Source organism: Lolium perenne, chromosome 4 (assembly GCF_019359855.2).
Source record: "Lolium perenne isolate Kyuss_39 chromosome 4, Kyuss_2.0, whole genome shotgun sequence".
Taxonomy (NCBI): Eukaryota; Viridiplantae; Streptophyta; class Magnoliopsida; order Poales; family Poaceae; genus Lolium; species Lolium perenne.
The window spans coordinates 5,162,169-5,185,804 of NC_067247.2; the positions used below are offsets into that span (position 1 = coordinate 5,162,169).

A 23,636-nucleotide genomic window follows, 5' to 3' on the forward strand; every position below is an offset into this window, starting at 1 on the left:
ACAAGACTTTCAGATCTACACAATATCAAGCAATATGGTGTAGGGAATTCAATAGTTTTGCAGAGCAAACAACTAAGAACTAGGGTTTATCTTAAATGTGGTCTAAAACAACTTGTGGTCTAAAACCTCAGGTCGAAAAGATACAAAAATAACCGACCCAGAATAGATCTGGTCGAGACAGACTCGGACTCAGCCGGTCTGGGGGCCGGTCGACCGGGCCTGGGACCTGGCTGGCCGGTTCAAACCGGGCCAGGGACCGGGTGCTGGCCGGACGGGTGGATTTCGGCTCAGTACCCCGCCCGGTCTGCGTCAGCAGAAAGCCCGGTTGGCGCCGGGCTGGATTCGGCGTGCCGCCCGGTCGGACCGAGCCAGAGACCAGGCGCGCTGGCGTGGCGGCCGGTCTGATCGGGCGCTGGGCCGTCCTGGACTGCGTCTTCCCTTCTCGCGCATGCCTCCCGCTCCTCCCTCGTGCTTCCATCGAATATCTTTATGTCTAGCTCCATATCCAGCTCCACGTCCATCTTGACGTCCATCTTCACATCCAGCTGCTCCTCTCCTCCTCGTGCGATGCTTGTCTCCTCTTCATACCTGATGATACATAAATAACAGGACTTGGGCAGTATAAAGTTCTCATCAATCAAAGTATCATTTAGGAACAAGTTCACCTGTTGTTTAAGTAGCTCTGCACGAGCCCTTGTAATAGGTCCAATACGAACTTCATTGGACTTGAGCTTCACAGCAGGTTCATCTTCAGTTGGTAATGACGGAGGTAGTAGTGAGGTAGGGATGTCCTCATCAACTTGTCCTCCGCTATGGTGTAGTTTATCGACTAACCGGTAGGGCGCGGTCCAATCAACCCCTCTCCTTCCTCATCGACATCGTCATATTCCTCCTCTTCAACAATTTCATCATTCGCGAATGAAGATCAAACATTCATCGCGTCCATGAAAGACGCGTCATCGACACTACATTGCAATAAAATTCATGGCTCTCCAGCAATGTATGCATCTAAACTAAAAAATTGATAAAAATAAATGTTGTTTACCTCTCTGGCACTTCATCGAACACCATGTTTAGGGCCAGCCTTAGGCTTCTCAGGAGGCGCAGCAACTCTCTTGCCGCCCTTCTTGAAGTTGCCCTTCTTAGGTTTGCCTTGCTTCTTGAAACTGGTGGTCTTGTTGACCATCAACACTTGGTTCTCTTTTCGTATCTCTACCTCAGCAGATTTCAGCATGGAGAAGAGTTCAGGTAACTCTTTGTTCATGTTCTGCATGTTGTAGTTCATCACAAAGTTCTTGTAACTAGGTGGCAGTGATTGGAGTACATGATGAATACCCAGCTGGTTAGGAATCATTATCCCCAAGTCACTGAGCTTCTTCGCATGCCCGGACATAGCGAGCATGTGCTCACTAATGGAGCTACCCTCTTCCATCATACAGCCAAAGAAGTGTTTCGAGGCCCCATAGCTTTCCACGGCCGCATGAGTTTTAAAAAAAGTTCTTAGCTCATGGACCAGCTCATAAGGATCGTGGTGCTCAAAACGCTTTTGGAGCTCCGCCTCTAGGCTGCACAGGATGGCACACTGAACTTGAGAGTACCGAGTTACCCGAGTCTCGTAAATATTCTTTACATCCTCAGATACTGCAGGTGGTGGTGGGGGACCTAGGGGTGCTTCGAGCACATATTGCAGATTTCCACCATTGAGGAAAATCCTCATATTACGGAACCAGTCGGTGAAGTTGCTACCATTGCTTTTAAGCTTTTCTTTCTCTAGGAACTGGTTAAAATTGATGGAGGGGATGCCATGATCTACAACATATTTGCAAAGAGTTTAGACTAAGTTTATGATAAATTGAGTTAAAAAAATTAATTCTAAAATTAACTAGGTGAACTCCCACTCAAAACAACATCCCTCGCATTGTCTTAGTGATCACACGAACCAAATCCACTACACCAATTCCGATCATCACGAGAAAAGATGTAGCTTCAAAGGCGAACACTCAAAGTGTTCATCATATCATTCAAATGACTCATGCTCTACCTTTCAGTATCCTGTGTTCCGAGACCATGTATGTACATGCTAGGCTCGGCAATGCAACCTTAGTATCCGCGTGCATTGTATGCACATGTAGAATCTATCACACCCGATCATCACGTGATGTTTCGAAACGACAAGTCTTAGCAACGGTGAATACTAAGGATAAACACTTTATTATCTTGATATTTAGTGAGAGGGATCATCTTATAATGCTACCGTCACGATCTAAGCAATACAAGATGCACAAAAGGATTAACATCACATGCAATTCATATGTGATATGATATGGCCCTTTTATCTTTGCGCCTTTGATCTTCATCTCCAAAGCATGGACATGATCTCCATCATCAACGGGCATGATCTCCATCATCGTCGGTGTAGCTTCAAGGTCAATGGCGCCGTCTTCATGGTTGTTCTCCCATGTAGCAACTATTACAACTACTTTGAAATAATACTTCAACATGAAATTTAAAGACAACCATAAGGCTCCTGCCGGTTGCCACAATACAATAATGATCATCTCATACATATTCATCATCATATCATGGCCATATCACATCACCAAACCCTTCAAAAACAAGTTAGACGCCTCTAATTTGGTTTGCATATTTTACGTGGTTTAGGGTTTTCGAGTAAGATCCAATCTACCTACGAACATGAACCACAACGGTGATACTAGTGCTGTGAATAGAAAGAGTAGATTGAATCTTCACTATGGTGGGAGAGACAGACACCCGCAAAGCCACTTATGTAATACAAGTTGCATGTCAAGCGTGGAGCAAATCTCATGAACGCGGTCATGTAAAGTTAGCCCAAGCCGCTCCATCCCACCATCCCGCAAGATGCAAAGTACACGAACTAAAGACAACAAAAGCATCAACGCCCACAAAACCATTGTGTTCTACTCGTGCAACCAATCTATGCATAGACACGGCTCTGATACCACTGATGGGATTCGTAGCATAGAAAACAAAAAAAATTCCTACCGCAAGAACGAACAACAAGCCAAGATCCAATCTAGAAGATGGTAGCAACGAGAAGATCATGAGAATAACCCTCGAAGATTTCCAAAGCCTACAAGATTAGATCTCGTTGTTGCTGAAGACAATCACTTGCCGCTTTCAAAAGCGCGTAGAAGATCTTGACGGTGCCACAGTCGGGCAGCACCTCCGTACTCGGTCACATGTTTGGTTTGATGACAACGTCCTTTTCCCCGTTCCAGCGGGCAGCGGAAGTAGTAGATCCTCCTCGGAATCCCGACAGCACGACGGCGTGGTGTCGGCGGCGGTGGAGATCTCCGGCAGGGCTTCGCCTAAGCTCTACGGGAGAGGTGGGAGGAGAGGGGTGGCTAGGGTTTGGGAGAGGGGCGCCGACCTGGGAGCCTTGGGGGTGCGGCTGCATTGGTGTGGCCGGCCCCTCCCTCTCCTCCTCTTTATATAGGTGGAATCCCTAGGGTTTGCCCAAAGTGTTCGAATAAGACCCCAATTCAAAAACTTCCGTATGGACGAAACCTAGAGGGACAGGGACTCCTCCCTTTCCCTCCTTCTTGGCCGGCCAAGATGGTGGAGTCCACCATGGACTCCACCTTCCCTCTTGGTTGGCTGGTTAGGGTCCGGGACTCCACCTTCCATGGTGATTTCTTCCGGAAGGTTCTAGAACATTCTAGCGCCTTCCATAAATGCACCGGATCATTTCCAAACTTGGAAAGTGACTTCCTATATATGAATCTTATTCTCCGGACCATTCCGGACCTCCTCGTGATGTCCTGGATCCCATCCGAGATTTCGAACAAAATTCGAACTCCATTCCATATTCCATATCTACTTAAAACGACATCAAACCTTAAGTGTGTCACCCTACGGTTCGTGAACTATGCAGACATGGTTGAGACTTCTCTCCGACCAGTAACCAATAGCGGGATCTGGAGATCCATAATGGCTCCCACATATTCAACGATCACTTAGTGATCGATTGAACCATTTACATACAATACCGGTTCCCTTTGTCATGCGATACTCTACTTGCCCGAGGTTCGATCATCGGTATCTCCATACCTTGTTCAACCTCGTCACCGATAAGTACTCTTTACTCGTACCGTGGTATGTCATCTCTTGTGACCTAGTCACATACTTGCAAGCTAATCAGATGACATTCCACCGAGAGGGTCCAGAGTATATCTATCCGTCATCGGGATGGACAAATCCCACTCTTGATCCATATGCCTCAACTCACACTTTCCGAATACTTAATCCCATCTTTATAACCACCCATTTACGTAGTGGCGTTTGATGTAATCAAAGTACCCTTCCGGTATAAGTGATTTACATGATCTCATGGTCGAAGGACTAGGTAACTATGTATCGGAAGCTTATAGCAAGTTGAACTTGATGACGTGATCTTATGCTACACTTATTTGGGTGTGTGTCCATTATATCATTCATCTAATGACATAACATTGTTATTAATAACATCCAATGTTCATGATCACGAAACCATGATCATCTATTAATCAACAAGCTAGTTATACAAGAGGCTTACTAGAGACTCCTTGTTGTTTACATAACACACATGTATCAATGTTTCGGTTAATACAATTATAGCATGGTATGCAAACATTTATCATAAACATAAAGATATATTATAATAACCACATTATTATTGCCTCTTGGGCATATCTCCAATAGGCGACAATGGCAGCGGATGATTGCTTGATGGAGCCGACGACGGAGGCTGATGCACGCGCCGAGTAGCGAACGACTTCCCCTTCTTCGGCGGCGACTTGTCGGCACCCGCCGTGGGCGACGGGCGCTAGGCGGCCACCTGCACGGCGGCGGCGCTAGAGTGCAGCGGCGGGCGCGACGGGATGAAGAGGGCGCATGCAGAGGTGTTACCGTTGTGAGCAGCACCACTAGGGTTTGGCGCATTCGGCCGCGCCACGTCGGAGGTCGTGCCGGCGGTTGGTGGAATAGAGTAGGGAGGGTCAGAGGGGTGTCGGGGGATGCGTCCACCCCCGGAATTGCACCGACGGCCGCGTGGAGGTGAGGATTTGGCGGTGGGGCGGGGACGCGCGGGAGTAAAGTTTGCAGCCGAAGCCCAAACTATAGCGCTTAGGATAGTGCAAAACATCCGCGTCCAAAAGCGGTTTACGGCGCGTGCTGGCACGCGATCGATTTGGCGCGGTCATTGGAAATGCTCTTATGTGTTCTAGTTAATAGTTAGGGAGGGTTAGGGTCCCTAAACCTAATACTTAGGGCATGTATGACTAAGCTGTCTGTAAGTGGTGGTTATATGGGCTTTTGATGATGTGGATGAAAGAGAATGAGGGGAGAGAGTGAGACTGTCTGTGAAGTTGCAGACAGTCTGTAGCATTCTTACAGACAGCTTACAGACTGCGATCTTGCTATTGTATGGAGGGTGTAGGCAACTTACAAACAGACTGTTGTACACATATTATCTATAGTATCGTCTATATATGACATGTATTAGTACTACATACACCACCATCTGTCTAAACTAGTACATGCCTTAGGGGTTAGGTGGACTTGTTTCAAAAATAGCGGATTGGGAATTGGCAGAACTGCTCCGTTCATGACTCCGTTTCTCTCTCCAAAAAGAAGAAAAAAAAGACACTCCGGGCGCCGCCACTATATCAAGAGGACTTGCTAATCTGTTTGCATCGCGGCACCTGTCTCCAATCGACGCAGGTTCGTTCTGGGATAGTCACCAGGTACGCTCAGATCTCAATCGGGTTCTATTTCTTACTAGTTGATTATTACTGGATCTTGCGACTAGATTGGATCGATAGAAGACCAACGATTAACTAGACCATGTTTGTTTGTTTGTTTTTCCTCTTTGATTGATTGATTGATTATCAGGAAGGAAGGAAGAGGAGTTGTCAGATTCTTGCTCAGTCCGTGTTTGACAAGTAACCATGAATCGCCCTTTTGTGAATCTGGTGGTCAGTAAATTGAGCGGTCGCCGCCCGGTCTTGAACCTTCACCGCATCGATCCGGCAGGCTTGTTCCACCCTGCCGCTGCCGCTGCCGGATCAGCAGTGCCGGCTCGCGGTCGGATGCCTCCCGCCGCCGTATCCTTTGACTGGCCCTGCCCTGGGTGGATGAGCCTCATGGCCATCAAGAACGATGTAATTGCCACCGACCACGAGGGCCGCACCCTCTTCTACGACGGCTCATTAAGGGCCATCCGCGCCATGAGTCCAATCACCTACCCCATGCCAAGCTCCATCTCTTTCACCGTCGGCGATGAGTTGTACGTCCTGGGGCGCGAGCCCGGCCGGTCGCGTCAGCTGCAGCCTTTCCAGCGACTCCGCCTCAAGGATTGGCGGTGGTCTCGCAGCGAGCCGCTCCCCACCGTGAACATCGACCGCAGCGACCCAACCTACTTCCCCTACAAGCTGGGGGTGGAGGAGGCGTACGACCCGTATGCGCTTGCCGCCCACACGGTGGTAGACGACTCGCACATCTGGGTGTCGACGCTCGGCGCCGGCACGTACAGCTTCGACACGGACGGCGGCAGGTGGAGCAAGATCGGTTGCTGGGCGCTGCCTTTCAGAGGCCGCGCCGAGTACGTCCCCGAGCGCGGCCTCTGGTTCGGCTTTTCTGCTCAGGACGAGCACCTCTGCGCCGTTGATCTCCAGCAGGAGCGGCCGGTACTGCCAAGTCGGGTCTTCCCCCTGCTGCATGTTTGGGAAGACCAGCCGCCGCGGCCGCCGGAGGGGTGGACACTCACAGCGTCACACCTCCTGCCGCTTGGCTCAAGCAAGCTCTGCGTTTCCAAGTTCTTCCGGAGAACTCAGGGGCAGCCGTCGTCGGAGCACACGCACCGCAAGAAAGCTGACAGCCTTGTGGTGCTCGCTGGGGTGGAGATTATCAATGATCCTGCAGGCACAGGAAGCCTCCATATCATCAGACACAAGTCCGTGCGCTACAACGTCAGTGGAAACGTCAAACCCCTGTGATTATTTCACTACTTGTAGGAGTATATTGCAACATCAAAAAGATGACTATGCGCTCTTCAAGAGAATATGTGTTGCATCAGCTACTGGCCATTACTAGCTTACACATAGTACATTGGTTGGCACAACATGAGTGTCTCAACTTACAAAGCAATACAAATAAAAAAGTACGTAGGTGACAAACCGCTGACAACCAATGTAGTATGTGGGCTGGTCTTCGGCAAGCTGTTCAGAGGGCAGGACCCTCCAAGCTACACCTACGTGCAGCATCGACAACTTCCTGGAGTATCGACCTGCTTGCACTGCATGTGGGTACTGTCTTCCGCAAGCATGCTGACCGAAAGTGCAATATGAGAATAGCTTATTAAGATTAGTAAAAGTTCAAAAGCATGGCATCCATATTATCTCAACATATAGATACATGAACATCTGAGCCTCAAGTGTGGTTTGATCTGCAGATTCTGAAAGTGTCTTCCACCAAAACATATTAGCCTGTTTTTATATACAGATGGGTGACTGCAACACTAATTAAATGTACCAAAAAGGATAAGTAGTTCTGCATGAACAAACCAATCCATCAGCTCCAAATGCCGACAATTCCTGATTGATCGTTTCACTTGGGGTTCATGTCCCACGTATAATGTCAAATGCGAATTAGGCCGTGAAAAAAAAAATCCAAAGAGGAATATATTGACGTATATAGACACAAATGTTCTTGTTCTGAAGTACTCCAACCATACTCATTCGAGTGACACAAATAGAAGACCAGCAATCATGCCTCAGGGAGGAACTAGTTCCCTTGTTTTATTCAGTACGGGATAGCATCCAGACAGACAACCTCTGCATATATAGATAGAGTCCGGCTAACTTAGTTTTTAGCCAGGAGGATCGTACCGCGCACGCCGGTTCACGCTTACAAAGAGTAAGTATATACAACAACAAAGGCTAAACTGGGCACCCCTCAAAACTATGTCGGAGAAACGAAAATGTGCCGTCATTTCAACCTTCCTTGTCTATCACGATTCATGAGCTTATCGATAAGAGTGGCAGCGTCCTCCACCGTCTTGATCTCCTGGGCGCTCGACTCGTCCACCGTGATACCGAATGCCTCCTCGACACCCATCACAATTTCAAACTGCACCCATTTCATAACAGTAACCGGATGCGACACTTGGATTAGAAGCGGTTGAATCAGCTAGCACTCAGTGTCTAGAACTGATTCATTCATTATACATTGGAACGATACGCAAGACTACACAAGATGTACTACCTTATTATTACTGAAAAAAGAGAGTGGAGTACGCCAATAAAGTAGTCAAAGGTGATGTTGAACAATCACGTCGATGAGATTACCGTGTTGAGCGAATCAGCCCCAAGGTCGCCGAACATTGTTTCCCCGTTTACAGGCGTGTCTTGAGCGACGGCTAGTTGCTTCTTCACTATTCCACAAACCTTGTCAATAGTGTCCTGCTTGGCCTGCTCAAGAACTGGAACTTGAGAATGGATCTTCACTAACATCTCATCAATAAAATTACATTAAGCATAGATATAGTTGGAGATATTCGGAGCATTTTACTGTGTGTATAGGGGAGACCCAAGGAAGAATACCAAGAATGTATATTAAGAGCATTTCTAACATATCCGCTAAAACTCTATAGAGGTGCAAAAATAGCTCTCCTAAACCCTAAACCCTAAACTGGGGAGGCTTCAAGTAATGCAACTGTAGCTGCTGACACGGGAGCTGCAAAAGCCTAAATCCAAAACCATAACCCTAAACCCTAAACCTAACCCTAAATCATGACCCTAACCCTAAACCCTAACCCTAAATCCTAATCCTAACCCTAAACCTAAACCTAACCCTAACCCTAATGAAAGAACATTTCATGATCTCTGAGTTTTGTGTGTTTGTTAACAACACCGGTGACAATTTAACCGTGTGCTAAGTGGTTTACAGTTATGGAAAAGATACCTCGGAAAATCTCGACCCACTCAAAAAGGAAGAAAAGAAAAGAAGGAAGAAGCTGCCACCTGGCCGTGGCCGGCACTGCCGGCAACTCCGGGCCGGCACTGCCGGTGTGCACTCCCAGACTGTCGGCATCTTTGGCCGGCTGCTGCCGGCACTGTCTGTCGATCTGCCGTATCGGGAAAGTGGCCGGCCTTGCGTCTCAAGGCCGGCACTGCCGGGAGTGGCTGGCACTTCTTGGCGTCTCAAGGCCGGCAACGCCGGCGTTTCTTCTCTCCAACGGGCGAGAAAAGTAGGTGGGGTATATATACCTCCCTTCACTTACCTTGGAAGGTTGCTCAAACCCTAAGAACTTCATCCTCCATTGCTGAGCCACCAAGAACTCCAAAATCGCCAGATCTCCTCCCTCAACCACCCAAATCACTTGTGCTTTGGAGAATCGAAGGAGAAGACCCCGATCTACATCCTCACCGAAGCGTTCTTCATTTCCCCCTCTTATGCTTGAGGGCCCCCTTGCTAGTGCTCCTCTTTGGATCCCTAGTTGTTGTTGTTGATGTATGCTTGTTGATTTGTTGTGTTGTTACAGATTTGGGAGCCTCCAATTTGGTTGTGGATGTGTGCCCCAAGAACTTTGTAAAGGCCCGGTTTCCGCCTCGAGGAAATCCCTTAGTGGAAGTGGGCTAGGCCTTCGTGGCGTTGCTCACAGGAGATCTGAGTGAAGCCTTCGTGGCTGTTGGTTTGGCTTGCGTAGCAACCACACTCCTCCAAACGTAGACGTACCTTCTTGCAAAGGAAGGGAACTACGGGAATCATCTCCGTGTCATCGCGTGCTCCACTCTCGGTTACCTCTATCCTATTCTCTCTATATTGCTTAGATATATCTTGCTTAGTTGGTAGCCTTGTCATATAGGGAAATTCACTTAGTTGCATATCTAGAGAATTTACCATTTGTGTCAAGCCTAATTTGAAGAAGAACTAAAAATTGGTTAGCACCTATTCACCCCCCCCCCCCCTCTAGGTGCGGCATACGATCCTTTCAATTGGTATCAGAGCCTCGGCTCTTATTTCGGGCTTAACCGCCTAAGAGTATGCCGGACGAGGAGTCCTCGGAAGGGGCCGCCAAGATGGTCTCCGTGGAAGACTTCAATTCGTTGAAGTCCTCCATGGAAGCCCAAATGGAAAGCATGAAAAAGATGATTGCCGAGCTTTTGGCTCCGGCCCTTCCCAAGGCTCCTAGTGTAGTGGTTAAAGACACGGGTGTGTTACATGAGGGAGAGGCTTCGGACTTACCCTCATCTACCAAACCCGTGGAAGGTGATAACTTAAACACTATCAAATCCCCCATTGCATCTCCCGAGGGAACTAGTGAAAGTGAGAGCTACAATCGAGTACCTCCACCTTTCCAATCACCCGATATACCGGTTCCCATGCCTCATTTGAACATTAGGGGCGACCCACCTAAGTTTTCTATTGAGGATTTCGATACTTGGCAATTTGAGTTCCGCTCTCATGTTTGTAGTGCCTCCAATGAATTATGGAGAATCATCAAGGTGGGCTTCAAGCCATACAACCCCGACAATTTGACTAGAAGAGAAGCCATTGATAGTCAACTCAACAACACCGCCTTGCACATGATTCAATCAAGTGTGGGGACAAAGGAATTGCATCGTGTTCGGAACTACACCACCGCCAAGGAAGCTTGGGATGGTTTGACCGCGAGTTGCATTGGAAGTGAGAGCACAAGGAGGAACAAGTATAATGCTCTCAAGAATAAAGCCGAAGGGTTCTTGAGGCTACCGGATGAAGATCATGAAGATATGTATGGAAGACTTCTCACCGTTGCCGATGCCTTCCGGCTTATTGGTGCCACCCACATAAATGACTCTTGGATCAAGGAGAAGTACATTGAATGCATGATGCCATTTGTACCCATCGATGTCAAGACTCTTGTGGGGAGGGAATGCTATTCCTCTCTCACCTCTCAACAAGTCGTGCACGAGATGCAAGCTCTCAAGGTGCTTGAGGAAGCCTCTCATGATTCTCGCAATCGTGCTCTTGGGATGGCAAAAGGTTCCAACCTTGCCTTGGTGGTCAACTCCGTCGATGAAGTGACTCCTCAAGAATCTTATAGGGCATCTTGGAGCATGACCTATCCGGAAGATTTGCAATGCCACTACCATGACCACATGGCCTTCCATGCAAAGTCGTTTTGGATTGATCCCTCCAAGGCCAAGGAAGACAACATCAAGAGGAACAACAAAAGTGGGTTCACAAGCTTTGGTCCAAAGACAAGATCATGCTACAATTGTGATGACAAGCGCCACTTCATTGCCGAATGCCCCTATGAGAATAGAGAGCTTCATAATGGGAGGCTCATTCCCAAGGACAAGAGCAAAGATTCAAAGGGCAAATATTCAAAGCCCCTCAACAAGAAGTTCTACAACAACAAGACCAAGAAGGGCAAGAGGCCCTCAAGAGTTGTGCTAGTAACAAGGGAAGAATATTCTACCGATGAAGTTGAAAGTTCTAGTGGTGATGAAGATGAAGAAAGCTCAAAGGAATTGGCCGCCATCGCCACCACCAACACACCCTCTTCATCTCTCTTTGAATCTCCCAATGAGAATCCTCATATCAAGAATGCACATTGCTTCATGGCAAGGTCCTCATTGGACACACCTATTGTGCTATCAACTCAAGAAGAGTATACCTCCGGAGATGATGATGTTGATGATGAAGAAGATGCAACCTCTAATGGATTGGTCGCTCTTGCCTCCCTCTCCACTAACTCTTCATCACCAAGTGAATCCCCCAATGAGGTCATTCATGTGGAGGAAGAAAGTTGCCTTATGGCTAAATCCTCCGAGGTATCATCCCCTAACCCCTCTATGCCTAACTTATCTAGTGATCTAGGGGTTGATGATGATAGTCTAAAAGTGAAACAAGAAATGCTAGAGTTTGATGATTTCATTCTTAACCTACAAGGTAACACTAAGAAGCATGTTTCTAGCCTCATGGTTCGTATAGCTCAACAAGGTGATATGCTTGAGAAAAAGGGTCAAATAGAGAGAGAAGACTCTCTTGAAATCCATGCTCTTAAAAATGCTCTTGAGGAAAGTCAAGAAACTATAGCCTCTCTTGAGGAGAGGCTAGAAACTCTTGAAGAGCCTCAAGATAAAATTAACAAGCTCACAAAAGCTAGAGATCTTGCTAGGGCTAAGTCTAAAGTGCTTAAAAAGGAAAAGGCCCAATTTGAGGTTGATCATGAGAAACTTGTGAAAGGTCTAGATGAACTAGACAAAGCTCACAAAGCTTTGAAGAGTGAATACACTCTCTTATCCAAGTCTTATGAGCAACTTCAAATTAGGCTTGCCTCATATGATGTGCCTAGCTCCTCTACTCCTTCATGTGATCATGCAAATGTTATTGAGGAAAATGCTAGGTTGAAAGATGAACTTGCTAGGACCTCCTCTCCCCAAAGTAAACTTTCCTTGGATGATCTTTTGAGTAAGCAAAGGTCAAACAATGGGAAGGAGGGTCTTGGTTTCAATGCCAAGGCTAAAAGGCAAACAAGAAAAAGACCAAGCCCGCACATGAGAAAGCTAATGGTGAACCCGAAAGGGCAACACCATTAATGATGATGGTGCGGGAATAGATAATCCTCACTATGTTCTCTTTAAAGATTATTATGGTGATGTTTATGCTAAGTATGTTGGTCCATATGATGGTTATGTTGCTTGGTCTATTTGGGTCCCAAAGACCCTTGTTGCTAACAAAAGAGGACCCATTGAAAAATGGGTACCTAAATCCAAGAATTGATCTCATGTAGGACTATGCCGCCGGAGGGTCAAAATGGGTACTTGATAGTGGATGTACAAGTCATATGACCGGCGGCAAGAACCTCGTCAAGGAGTTGAGGCCTAACATAAATGATATCACCGTCTCCTTTGGCGATAATTCTACATCCGAGGTATTGGGTTTTGGCAAGGTTGTGGTTGCACACAACATTACTCTTGTGGATGTCATGCTTGTCAAAACCCTTGGTTACAATTTGCTTTCCGTTTCCGCCCTTGGCAAGATGGGTTTCGCCGTCTTTATTGATAATGATATTGTGGTCCTCTTGTGGAGCAAGACTCTAAAAGTCGCATTCGTTGGGTATCGCGAACACAACTTGTATGTGGTGGACTTTTCGGGGACCACCACGTCAAGTGCGATGTGCCTATTCGGAAAGGCGGACGTGGGTTGGTTGTGGCATCGCCGCCTAGCCCATGTCAACATGAGAACTTTGCAAAGTCTTCACAAGGGGAACCATATTGTGGGACTAATGGAAAATGTGTCTTTTGCCAAAGATCGTGTTTGTAGGGCTTGTGTTGAAGGCAAAATGCATGACTCTCCGCATCCAAGCAAGACCATCATCTCTTCCAAGAGGATCTTGGAGCTCCTTCATGTGGATCTCTTTGGTCCCGTTACTCATGCAAGTCTTGGTGTGAAGAAACATTGCTTGGTGATTGTTGATGATTACTCAAGATACACTTGGGTCTACTTTCTCAAGACGAAAGATGAGACTCAACAAATATTCATTGACTTTGCTACCGAGGTGCAACGCCAACACAACCTCCTCATTATGGCAATAAGAAGTGACAACGGCTCCGAGTTCAAGAACTACACACTCAATGATTTTCTTAGTGATGAGGGGATTCGTCATCAATACTCCGCTTACACCCCTCAACAAAATGGTGTTGCGGAGAGGAAGAACCGGACTCTTATGGATATGGCAAGGTCTATGATGGCGGAGTATAAATCCCGCTATAACTTTTGGGCCGAAGCCATCTCCACCGCATGTCACTCCTCCAACCGGCTCTATCTCCGCAAGGGCTTGAACAAGACTCCATATGAAATACTCACCGGGAACAAGCCTAATATCTCGTACTTCAAGGTGTTCGGGTGTAAGTGTTTCTACCAAATCAAAGGAGTTCGTTTGTCTAAATTTGCTCCTAAAGCTTTGGAGGGTATATTTGTTGGTTACGGTGCCGAATCTCACACTTATAGAATCTTTGATGTATCCTCCGGGATTATCATTGAATCTTGTAGTGTGAAATTCGAAGAAAATGATGGCTCCCAAGTGGGGCAAGTTGATGTTTATGCAGGTGATGAAATACCTCAAGATGCCATAGTAAGAATGGGTGTGGGATTTTTCCGCCCCATTGAGGGACACGGTGTGGCGTCTCGGGAAGGACTATGCTCTACCACGGTGGAGCCCTCATCTTCTCAACATCAACAAACCCCATCAAGTGAAGCAAATGAGGCACCAACCCAAGAACAAGAACAAAACCCTCCCCCTTGTGTGCAAGATCAAGGACAAGATCAAGGACAAGATCGAGGACAAGATCAAGAACAAGATCAACCACGGATTCATGATGGATCCGATGAGTATCCTTTCAACATTCAAGATCAAGCACATGAGGATGAGCAACCTCAAGTAATTGAGGAAGCTCAAGTTGAAGGTCAAAACGGGGACCCAAATGGTCAAGATGATCAAGTGACACCTCCAAGGCCACGAAGAACCAAGGAGGAGATCGAGGCCCGTCGTTTAGCAAGAAGAGATAGGACCCTTGAAATTCGTGGACACACTCATGATAAGGTCCTAGGTGATGTTCGAGCAAAAGTCTCCACAAGAAGGCAATTGGCTAACTTTAGCAATCATCATGCCTATATCTCCGTAGTGGAACCCAAGAAAGTATTTGAAGCTCTTGAAGATTCGGATTGGGTGGAAGCTATGCATGAGGAACTCAACAACTTCAAGCGCAACAAAGTGTGGACCTTAGTAGAGAAGCCAAAGGAGTGCCGCAATGTTATAGGCACTAAATGGATATTCAAGAACAAGCAAGATGAGTTTGGAAATATTGTGAGGAACAAGGCAAGATTGGTGGCTCAAGGTTTCTCTCAAGTTGAAGGGATTGACTTTGGAGAGACCTATGCTCCCGTGGCTCGTCTTGAGTCCATCCGTATCCTTCTTGCTTATGCATCGCATCATAACTTTAAGCTTCAACAAATGGATGTGAAAAGTGCTTTTCTTAATGGTCCTTTGCATGAAGAGGTGTATGTTAAGCAACCCCCGGGGTTCGAGGATCTCAACTTTCCTAACCATGTCTACAAGCTTGATAAAGCACTTTATGGTCTCAAGCAAGCTCCTAGAGCTTGGTATGAGCACCTTAAGGAATTGTTGGTAGACCGTGGGTTTGATGTTGGGCTAATCGACCCCACTCTTTTTACTAAGAGGGTCAATGGGGAGCTTTTCGTGTGCCAATTATATGTTGATGATATTATTTTTGGCTCTACTAACAAAGCTTTCAATGATGAATTCTCAAAGCTTATGACCGATAGGTTTGAGATGTCTATGATGGGAGAGATGAAGTTTTTCCTTGGTTTTGAGATCAAGCAATTAAGAGAAGGAACCTTCATCAATCAAGCAAAATATCTCCAAGACATGCTCAAGAGGTTCAAGATGACCGAAATGAAGGGTGTTGCCACTCCTATGGTTACCAAATGTCATCTTGCACTTGATCCCAATGGTAAAGAGGTGGATCAAAAGGTATATCGCTCCATGATTGGATCCTTGCTTTATCTTTGTGCATCTAGACCGGACATAGTGTTGAGTGTAGGTGTGTGTGCAAGGTATCAAGCTTCTCCTAAGGAGAGCCACATGATGGCTCTCAAAAGAATCTTTCGATATTTGGTTGATACCCCAAGATATGGTATTTGGTACCCCAAAGGCTCAAGTTTTATTCTCAATGGATATACCGATGCGGATTGGGCGGGTGACAAGGATGATAGGAAATCAACTTCCGGGGCTTGCCAATTCCTTGGTAGGTCCTTGGTGTGTTGGTCTTCTAAGAAGCAAAATTGCATATCTCTCTCCACCGCCGAAGCCGAATATGTTGCCGCCGCAAGTGGATGCACTCAATTGTTATGGATGAGGCAAACTTTAAAGGAATACGGTGTCATTTGTGACAAAGTGCCTCTATTATGTGACAATGAGAGTGCCATCAAGATTGCCTATAATCCGGTGCAACATTCAAGGACGAAGCATATTGAGATCCGGAATCACTTCATTAGGGATCATGTTGCCCGTGGTGATATTGAGCTTATCTATGTTCCTACCAAAGATCAACTTGCCGATATATTCACGAAGCCTCTTGATGAAGCAAGGTTCACTTATTTGAGGAATGAGCTAAATATCATCGATTCAAGGAGTATAGCTTGACCATCTTGCAAACACACCTTCGTCTCAAAACTTTATTTGGTTTAGATGTGGGCATGGAAATAGGGGGAGTGCGGTTTAAATTATTGAGCTATCCCTCCCCCCATAATGCCAACATTAAGAAATCATTCTCTTAATATCATATGTTGATATGTGAGCTTCAATGATGAGTAGTGACTTGGACCCAAGATATATCTTCGCGGTGCCATGTCACATCACTCATATATGGTGGCCTAGGCCACCACACTCTTCTTTGTGAAGAGTTGGAGTTGTTTGGATTTTCATTGGATTTTTTTTGACATCTCCTTGTTTATGGGAAATCACTCATTTTTGGCCCTCATTTGATTTATTTGCAAAAATGAGTGATCATGTACCATCTCACAGTTTGGCGTATCTATCCTAAGCCTCATATTTCCTAAAGAAACCATATCTATCTCCATACTCCAAAACTCAGCATTTTTTCGAGGGTTTTTGGGCAGTGGGCTGCTTCGGCGGCACTGCCGGCGTGCCCACACCGGCACTGCCGGTGGGGCCGGCACTGCCGGCCTCGGCTGGGCGGCACTGCCGGTGTCGGCGTGGGTTAAGTAGTGGACCCGCCAGGGGGTTAGGGCAACTGCTCTCTTCTTCCCCAGCGCGTGTCTCCTCCTCCCATCCGACTCCAGCCGCCGCCGCCGTCGCCCTGCCCTCCAGCCGCCGGCCCGGGCTCTCCTCCCTCCTCTGGGTGGTTCATCCGGGCAGGGCCCCCCTCCCCTCCATGGCTTCCTCCTCCGGTTAGTCTTCCTCCTCTCTCTCCCTCTCTAGATTGGGTAGACCTCTCTAGAAGAAAGATGGGTGGACGATTCTTTCCGAAAGTTTTGCCATAGAGGTAGATAACCTTGAGCATGGTTTTGTGAAAGTTTGAGGAACAATGTTTGAGTCTAGAGCAGATCTGGCATTTTTTTCTGTTGACCGGCACTGCCGCCGCCTCCCCACCAAGCTCGCCGGTGTGGCGGCTCTTGCCGCCTCTCACCGGCCTTTGCCGGTCGGGCCGGCTGCTTGCCGCCCGTACCTCCCCGGCACTGCCGGTGAAGCTGTGCCCAGATCGTCTTTAGCCTTTTTCTTGTTGAATCTTAAACACTTCATTCACCATGCTTTGATTATCATAATGTGCTGTGTTTTAGTGTACCTTATCCTATGCTTCTTCCATCCATTGCTATCACAGGTGCAGGTGGTGACCCTCATCGCTTCAACCCAGGAAAACGGGCTTTACCGAGCAACTTTGAAGCTGAAATCCCTCCTGTGAAGAAGTCGTCTCGTCGGGAGAAGAACATGGCTCCGGTTGAACCTCGAGCTAATCTCATCAGGAGGTTAAGAGGCATGCCTGTTGGGAAGTGGCCCGATACTGAGTATGCTCGACTGCGTCAGACCGTCATCTACACCACTCCCAAGGCCACCAATTGCTCTGAGCTGTTCTGGACTAAGTATCAAGAGAAGATTTTTGATGATCTCTATGCTCATGCCACCTACAAAGTCGCTCCTATGCATCACATCAACTTTTCTCACATGGATAAACATGCCCAATACTTTGCAGAAGCTCGAGAGATTTGTGAGCAGTTTGGTCTCTTTCCTCTTATGAAGTTCGAGCAGCCTTACAGTGTGGATGTGATTGGGCAATTCTTTGCCACAGTGTATGTTGACATTGATGATGCCAAGACTATGACTTGGATGACAGAGGGTCGCTTGCTACATGGCTCTTGGGACCAATTTGCAGCTTGCCTTAGTTATCCTGTGCTCCCAGCCAATGCAGATGGATATTTTAGAGCTCACAACACTCCCAAGCCCATTGAGAAGGCTCTCCTTGCTGATCTCTATCTTGAAGGAGAAGTGGTATATGGTTCTCAGAAATTCCTTCGCCCGGTGTATGACATCCTCCTCCGCATTTATCGAGAGGTCCTTAATCCCAAGGTTGGTTGTGTTGATCAGATCTATGGATACATTGGGAACTTGTTATATCTCTCTCATCAGCACCGTGACTCTGGGCTTCAGCTTGATGTGATGGACTTTCTGTGGAATGAGTTTTGGGCATGCATTATTGCTCGCAAGGCTCCTGTTTTTGCCCCTTACTTCATGCGCTTCATATGCTCACGATGGGACGATGCTGGATATGGCATACTCTCTGATGAGGTAGTATTGGTGCCTCACAAGGCTAAGGATCTCAAGGTCAAGACTCACGACAACCCTCCTCGTCTTCCCAATGATGAGGATTCTGCTGAAGAAGACTCTGATTTTGAGTATGCACCTCCTGCTGACAATGGCTGGTTTGCTCGCATAGAGGCCAAGTTGGCCAAGATGTTCTGCCTCAAGTCTGACATCAACGAGCGTCGATGTCGTGCTCATAGGGAGCGGAAAATGGACAGGAGGAACACAAAGCTTATCATGCGCAAGTTGGATATTCCTGTTGAAAGTGGATCTGAGGAGGTCATCACTCCTGAAGAAGAATGGCTCTCCAAGCATGGCAATGTGACTGAGTTTGAACAGCTTGGTCTTCCCGGTCCCTCTCGCCGTCGGTGCCCTCCTAGTGATGATGATGTTGAGCCCGCCGAGTCTGAAGAAGATGAAGAGACGGAGGACGATGAAGAGACGGAGGATGAGTGAGCTCTCATGGGACGTTGTAGCATCGCTTCTTTTCTCCTTTTTGGTGTCTTGATGCCAAAGGGGGAGAAGAAGGTCTAGTAGGACTTGCACGGGATTTGCTAGGGAGGTTTGAGGGCACAAGCATTTGCTTTTTATCATTCCGTTAAAGCTTGTGTCCTCCTTTTATCTTCTATATTACGTTGAACCTTATCTTGTGTTTTATGTGTCCTTTGTGTGGTGAACTTTGATACGTCTCCGACGTATCGATAATTTCTTATGTTCCATGCCACATTATTGATGTTATCTACATGTTTTATGCACACTTTATGTCATATTCGTGCATTTTCTGGAACTAACCTATTAACAAGATGCCGAAGTGCCAGTTCCTGTTTTCTGCTATTTTTGGTTTCAGAAATCCTAGTAACGAAATATTCTCGGAATCGGACGAAATCAACGCCAAAGATCTTAGAATCCCCGGAAGCATCCAGAACACACCAGAGAGGTCAGAGGGGGGCCACAGGCCCACCAAACTACAGGCTGGCGCGGCCAGAGGGGGGGCCGCGCCGCCCTATAGTTTGGCCCCCCTGTCAGCCCTCTTGCGCCGCCTCTTCGCCTATATAAAACCCCTGGATCAGAAACCCTGAGGCGTTCGACGAAACCCACAGAAACCTTCCAGAGCCGCCGCCATCGCGAAGCCAAGATCTGGGGGACAGGAGTCTCTGTTCCGGCACGCCGGAGCGGGGCAGTGCCCCCGGAAGGCGTCTCCATCGACACCGCTGCCATCTCCACCGCCATCTTCATCACCGCTGCTGCTCCCATGAGGAGGGAGTAGTTCTCCATCGAGGCTCGGGGCTGTACCGGTAGCTATGTGGTTCATCTCTCCCATGTACCTCAATACAATAATCTCATGAGCTGCTTTACATGATTGAGATTCATATGAGTTTGTATCACTACTATCTATGTGCTACTCTAGCAAAGTTATTAAAGTAGTTCTATTCCTCCTGCACGTGTGTAAAGGTGACAGTGTGTGCACCGTGTTAGTACTTGGTTTATGCTATGATCATGATCTCTTGTAGATTGCGAAGTTAACTATTGCTATGATAATATTGATGTGATCTATTCCTCCTACATATGCATGAAGGTGACAGTGTGCATGCTATGTTAGTACTTGGTTTAGTCTGTTGATCTATCTTACACTATAAGGTTACTTAAATATGAGCATTATTGTGGAGCTTGTTAACTCCGGCATTGAGGGTTCGTGTAATCCTACGCAATGTGTTCATCATCCAACAAAAGTGTAGAGTATGCATTTATCTATTCTGTTATGTGATCAATGTTGAGAGTGTCCACTAGTGAAAGTGTAATCCCTAGGCCTTGTTCCTAAATACTGCTGCGTTACTACTGCTTGTTTCTTTGTTTCTTTGCGTTACTACTCTTTGCAATACTACCACCATCAACTACACGCCGACAAGCTATTTTACGGCACCGTTGCTCTTGCTCATACTTATTTATACCACCTGTATTTCACTATCTCTTCGCCGAACTAGTGCACCTATTTGGTGTGTTGGGGACACAAGAGACTTCTTGCTTTGTGGTTGCAGGGTTGCATGAGAGGGATATCTTTGACCTCTTCCTCCCTGAGTTCGATAAACCTTGGGTGATCCACTTAAGGGAAAACTTGCTGCTGTTCTACAAACCTCTGCTCTTGGAGGCCCAACACTGTCTACAGGAAAGGAGGGGGAACGTAGACATCAAGCACTTTTCTGGCGCCGTTGCCGGGGAGGAAAGGTAAAAGGTACTCACACTCCGGACCTCGGCTACTAAGCTATTTCCCGGCATTGTAAGTACTCGAAGCTATTTCCTTTAGATCCTGCAATTGCAACTTTTTGTTTCTTGTTTACACTAGTTAGGCATAATGGAAAACATCTGTGAGCTTTTTATTCTATTTCCTGAGTCAAGACATGAATGGTTTAATGCGAAAATTAAAAAACCCATGGAACATATTAGCATGAATACTTTGAATACAATTGTTGCTAATGATATGGAAAATTCTAAGCTTGGGGAAGCTGGTTTTGATGAGCATGATCTTTTTAGTCCCCCAAGCATTGAGGAGAAAATTTTCTTTGATGATACTTTGCCTCCTATTTATGATGATTATAATGATAGTAGCCTTTTGGTTCCACCTGTTATGGAGGATGAATTTGATTATGATTACAATATGCCTCCTATATTTGATGATGAGAATAATAATGATAGCTACTTTGTTGAATTTGCTCCCGCTATTACTAATAAAATTGATTATGCCTATGTGGAGAGTAATACTTTTATGCATGAGACTCATGATAAGAATGCTTTATGTGATAGTTGTATTGTTGAGTTTGCTCATGATGCTACTGAAAGTTATTATGAGAGAGGAAAATATGGTTGTAGAAATTTTCATGTTACTAAAACACCTCTCTATGTGCTGAAATTTTTGAAGCTACACTTGTTTTATCTTCCTATGCTTGTTACTTTGCTCTTCATGAACTTGTTTATTTACAAGATTCCTATGCATAGGAAGCATGTTAGACTTAAATGTGTTTTGAATTTGCCTCATGATGCTCTCTTTTGCTTCAAATACTATTTCTTGCGAGTGCATCATTAAAACTGCTGAGCCCATCTTAATGGCTATAAAGAAAGAACTTCTTGGGAGATAACCCATGTGTTATTTTGCTACAGTACTTTGTTTTATATTTGTGTCTTGGAAGTTGTTTACTACTGTAGCAACCTCTCCTTATCTTAGTTTTGTGTTTTGTTGTGCCAAGTAAAGCTGTTGATAGAAAAGTAAGTACTAGATTTGGATTACTGCGCAGTTCCAGATTTCTTTGCTGTCACGAATCTGGGTCCACCTCCCTGTAGGTAGCTCAGAAAATTATGCCAATTTACGTGCATGATCCTCAGATATGTACGCAACTTTCATTCAATTTGAGCATTTTCATTTGAGCAAGTCTGGTGCCATTTTAAAATTCGTCAATACGAACTGTTCTGTTTTGACAGATTCTGCCTTTTATTTCGCATTGCCTCTTTTGCTATGTTGGATGAATTTCTTTGATCCACTAATATCCAGTAGCATTATGCAATGTCCAGAAGTGTTAAGAATGATTGTGTCACCTCTGAATATGTTAATTTTTATTGTGCACTAACCCTCTAATGAGTTGTTTCGAGTTTGGTGTGGAGGAAGTTTTCAAGGGTCAAGAGAGGAGGATGATATACCATGATCAAGGAGAGTGAAAGCTCTAAGCTTGGGGATGCCCCGGTGGTTCACCCCTGCATATATCAAGAAGACTCAAGCGTCTAAGCTTGGGGATGCCCAAGGCATCCCCTTCTTCATCGACAAATTATCAGGTTCCTTCTCTTGAAACTATATTTTTATTCGGTCACATCTTATGTGCTTTGCTTGGAGCGTCTGTATGCTTTTATTTTTGTTTGTGTTTGAATAAATTGGATTACATCATGCTTGTGTGGGAGAGAGACACGCTCCGCTGTTGCATATGAACACATGTGTTCTTAGCTTTTAATTTTCATGGCGAAGGTTGAAAGCGCCGTTAAATTGTTATATGGTTGGAATTGGAAAATGATACATGTAGTAATTGCTATAAATGTCTTGGGTAATGTGATACTTGGCAATTGTTGTGCTCATGTTTAAGTTCTTGCATCATATGCTTTGCACCTATTAATGAAGAAATACATAGAGCATGCTAAAATTTGGTTTGCATATTTGGTCTCTCTAAAGTCTAGATAATTTCTGGTATTGAGTTTGAACAACAAGGAAGACGGTGTAGAGTCTTATAATGTTTACAATATGTCTTTTATGTGAGTTTTGCTGCACCGGTTCATCCTTGTGTTTGTTTCAAATAAGCCATGCTAGCCTAAACCTTGCATCGAGAGGGAATACTTCTCATGCATCCAAAATACTTGAGCCAACCACTATGCCATTTGTGTCCACCATACCTACCTACTACATGGTATTTCTCCGCCATTCCAAAGTAAATTGCTTGAGTGCTACCTTTAAAATTCCATCATTCACCTTTGCGATATATAGCTCATGGGACAAATAGCTTAAAAACTATTGTGGTATTGAATATGTACTTATGCACTTTATCTCTTATTAAGTTGCTTGTTGTGCGATAACCATGTTTCTGGGGACGCCATCAACTACTCTTTGTTGAATATCATGTGAGTTGCTATGCATGTCCGTCTTGTCTGAAGTAAGAGAGATCTACCACCTTATGGTTAAGCATGCATATTGTTAGAGAAGAACATTGGGCCGCTAACTAAAGCCATGATCCATGGTGGAAGTTTCAGTTTTGGACATATATCCTCAATCTCAAATGAGAAAATTATTAATTGTTGTTACATGCTTATGCATAAAAGAGGAGTCCATTATCTGTTGTCTATGTTGTCCCGGTATGGATGTCTAAGTTGAAGAATAATCAATAGCGAGAAATCCAATGCGAGCTTTCTCCTTAGACCTTTGTACAGGCGGCATAGAGGTACCCCTTTGTGACACTTGGTCAAAACATGTGCATTGTGATGATCCGGTAGTCCAAGCTAATTAGGACAAGGTGCGGGCACTATTAGTACACTATGCATGAGGCTTGCAACTTGTAAGATATAATTTACATGATACATATGCTTTATTACTACCGTTGACAAAATTGTTTCATGTTTTCAAAATCAAAGCTCTAGCACAAATATAGCAATCGATGCTTTTCCTCTATGAGGACCATTCTTTTACCTTTATTGTTGA

The 23,636-nt window shown here is 45.8% G+C and overlaps 2 protein-coding genes across 3 annotated transcripts; one reads left to right on the forward strand and one right to left on the reverse strand.

Annotated features, from left to right (window-relative positions):
• The first annotated feature begins 5,538 nt into the window (after window positions 1-5,538).
• LOC127349394 (uncharacterized) lies at window positions 5,539-7,200 on the forward strand. Of its 2 annotated transcripts, none has more exons than XM_051375134.1 (2): window positions 5,539-5,765; window positions 5,914-7,200. In XM_051375134.1, exon 2 carries the CDS (start codon window positions 5,970-5,972, stop codon window positions 7,014-7,016), a length of 1,047 nt encoding a protein of 348 aa, XP_051231094.1. In that variant the 5' UTR covers window positions 5,539-5,765; window positions 5,914-5,969; the 3' UTR covers window positions 7,017-7,200. The 2 variants fall into 2 exon arrangements, with proteins under 2 accessions (XP_051231094.1, XP_051231095.1); XM_051375135.1 differs by having other exon boundaries at window positions 5,918-7,200.
• A 486-nt stretch (window positions 7,201-7,686) lies between these two features.
• LOC127348015 (acyl carrier protein 2, chloroplastic-like) lies at window positions 7,687-8,868 on the reverse strand. Its single transcript, XM_051374132.2, has 2 exons — window positions 8,367-8,868; window positions 7,687-8,148 (listed from the first exon to the last, which is right to left on the reverse strand). The coding sequence occupies exons 1-2, from the start codon at window positions 8,529-8,531 to the stop codon at window positions 8,008-8,010; spliced, it is 306 nt and encodes a 101-aa protein (XP_051230092.1). The 5' UTR covers window positions 8,532-8,868; the 3' UTR covers window positions 7,687-8,007.
• Window positions 8,869-23,636: the final 14,768 nt, after the last annotated feature.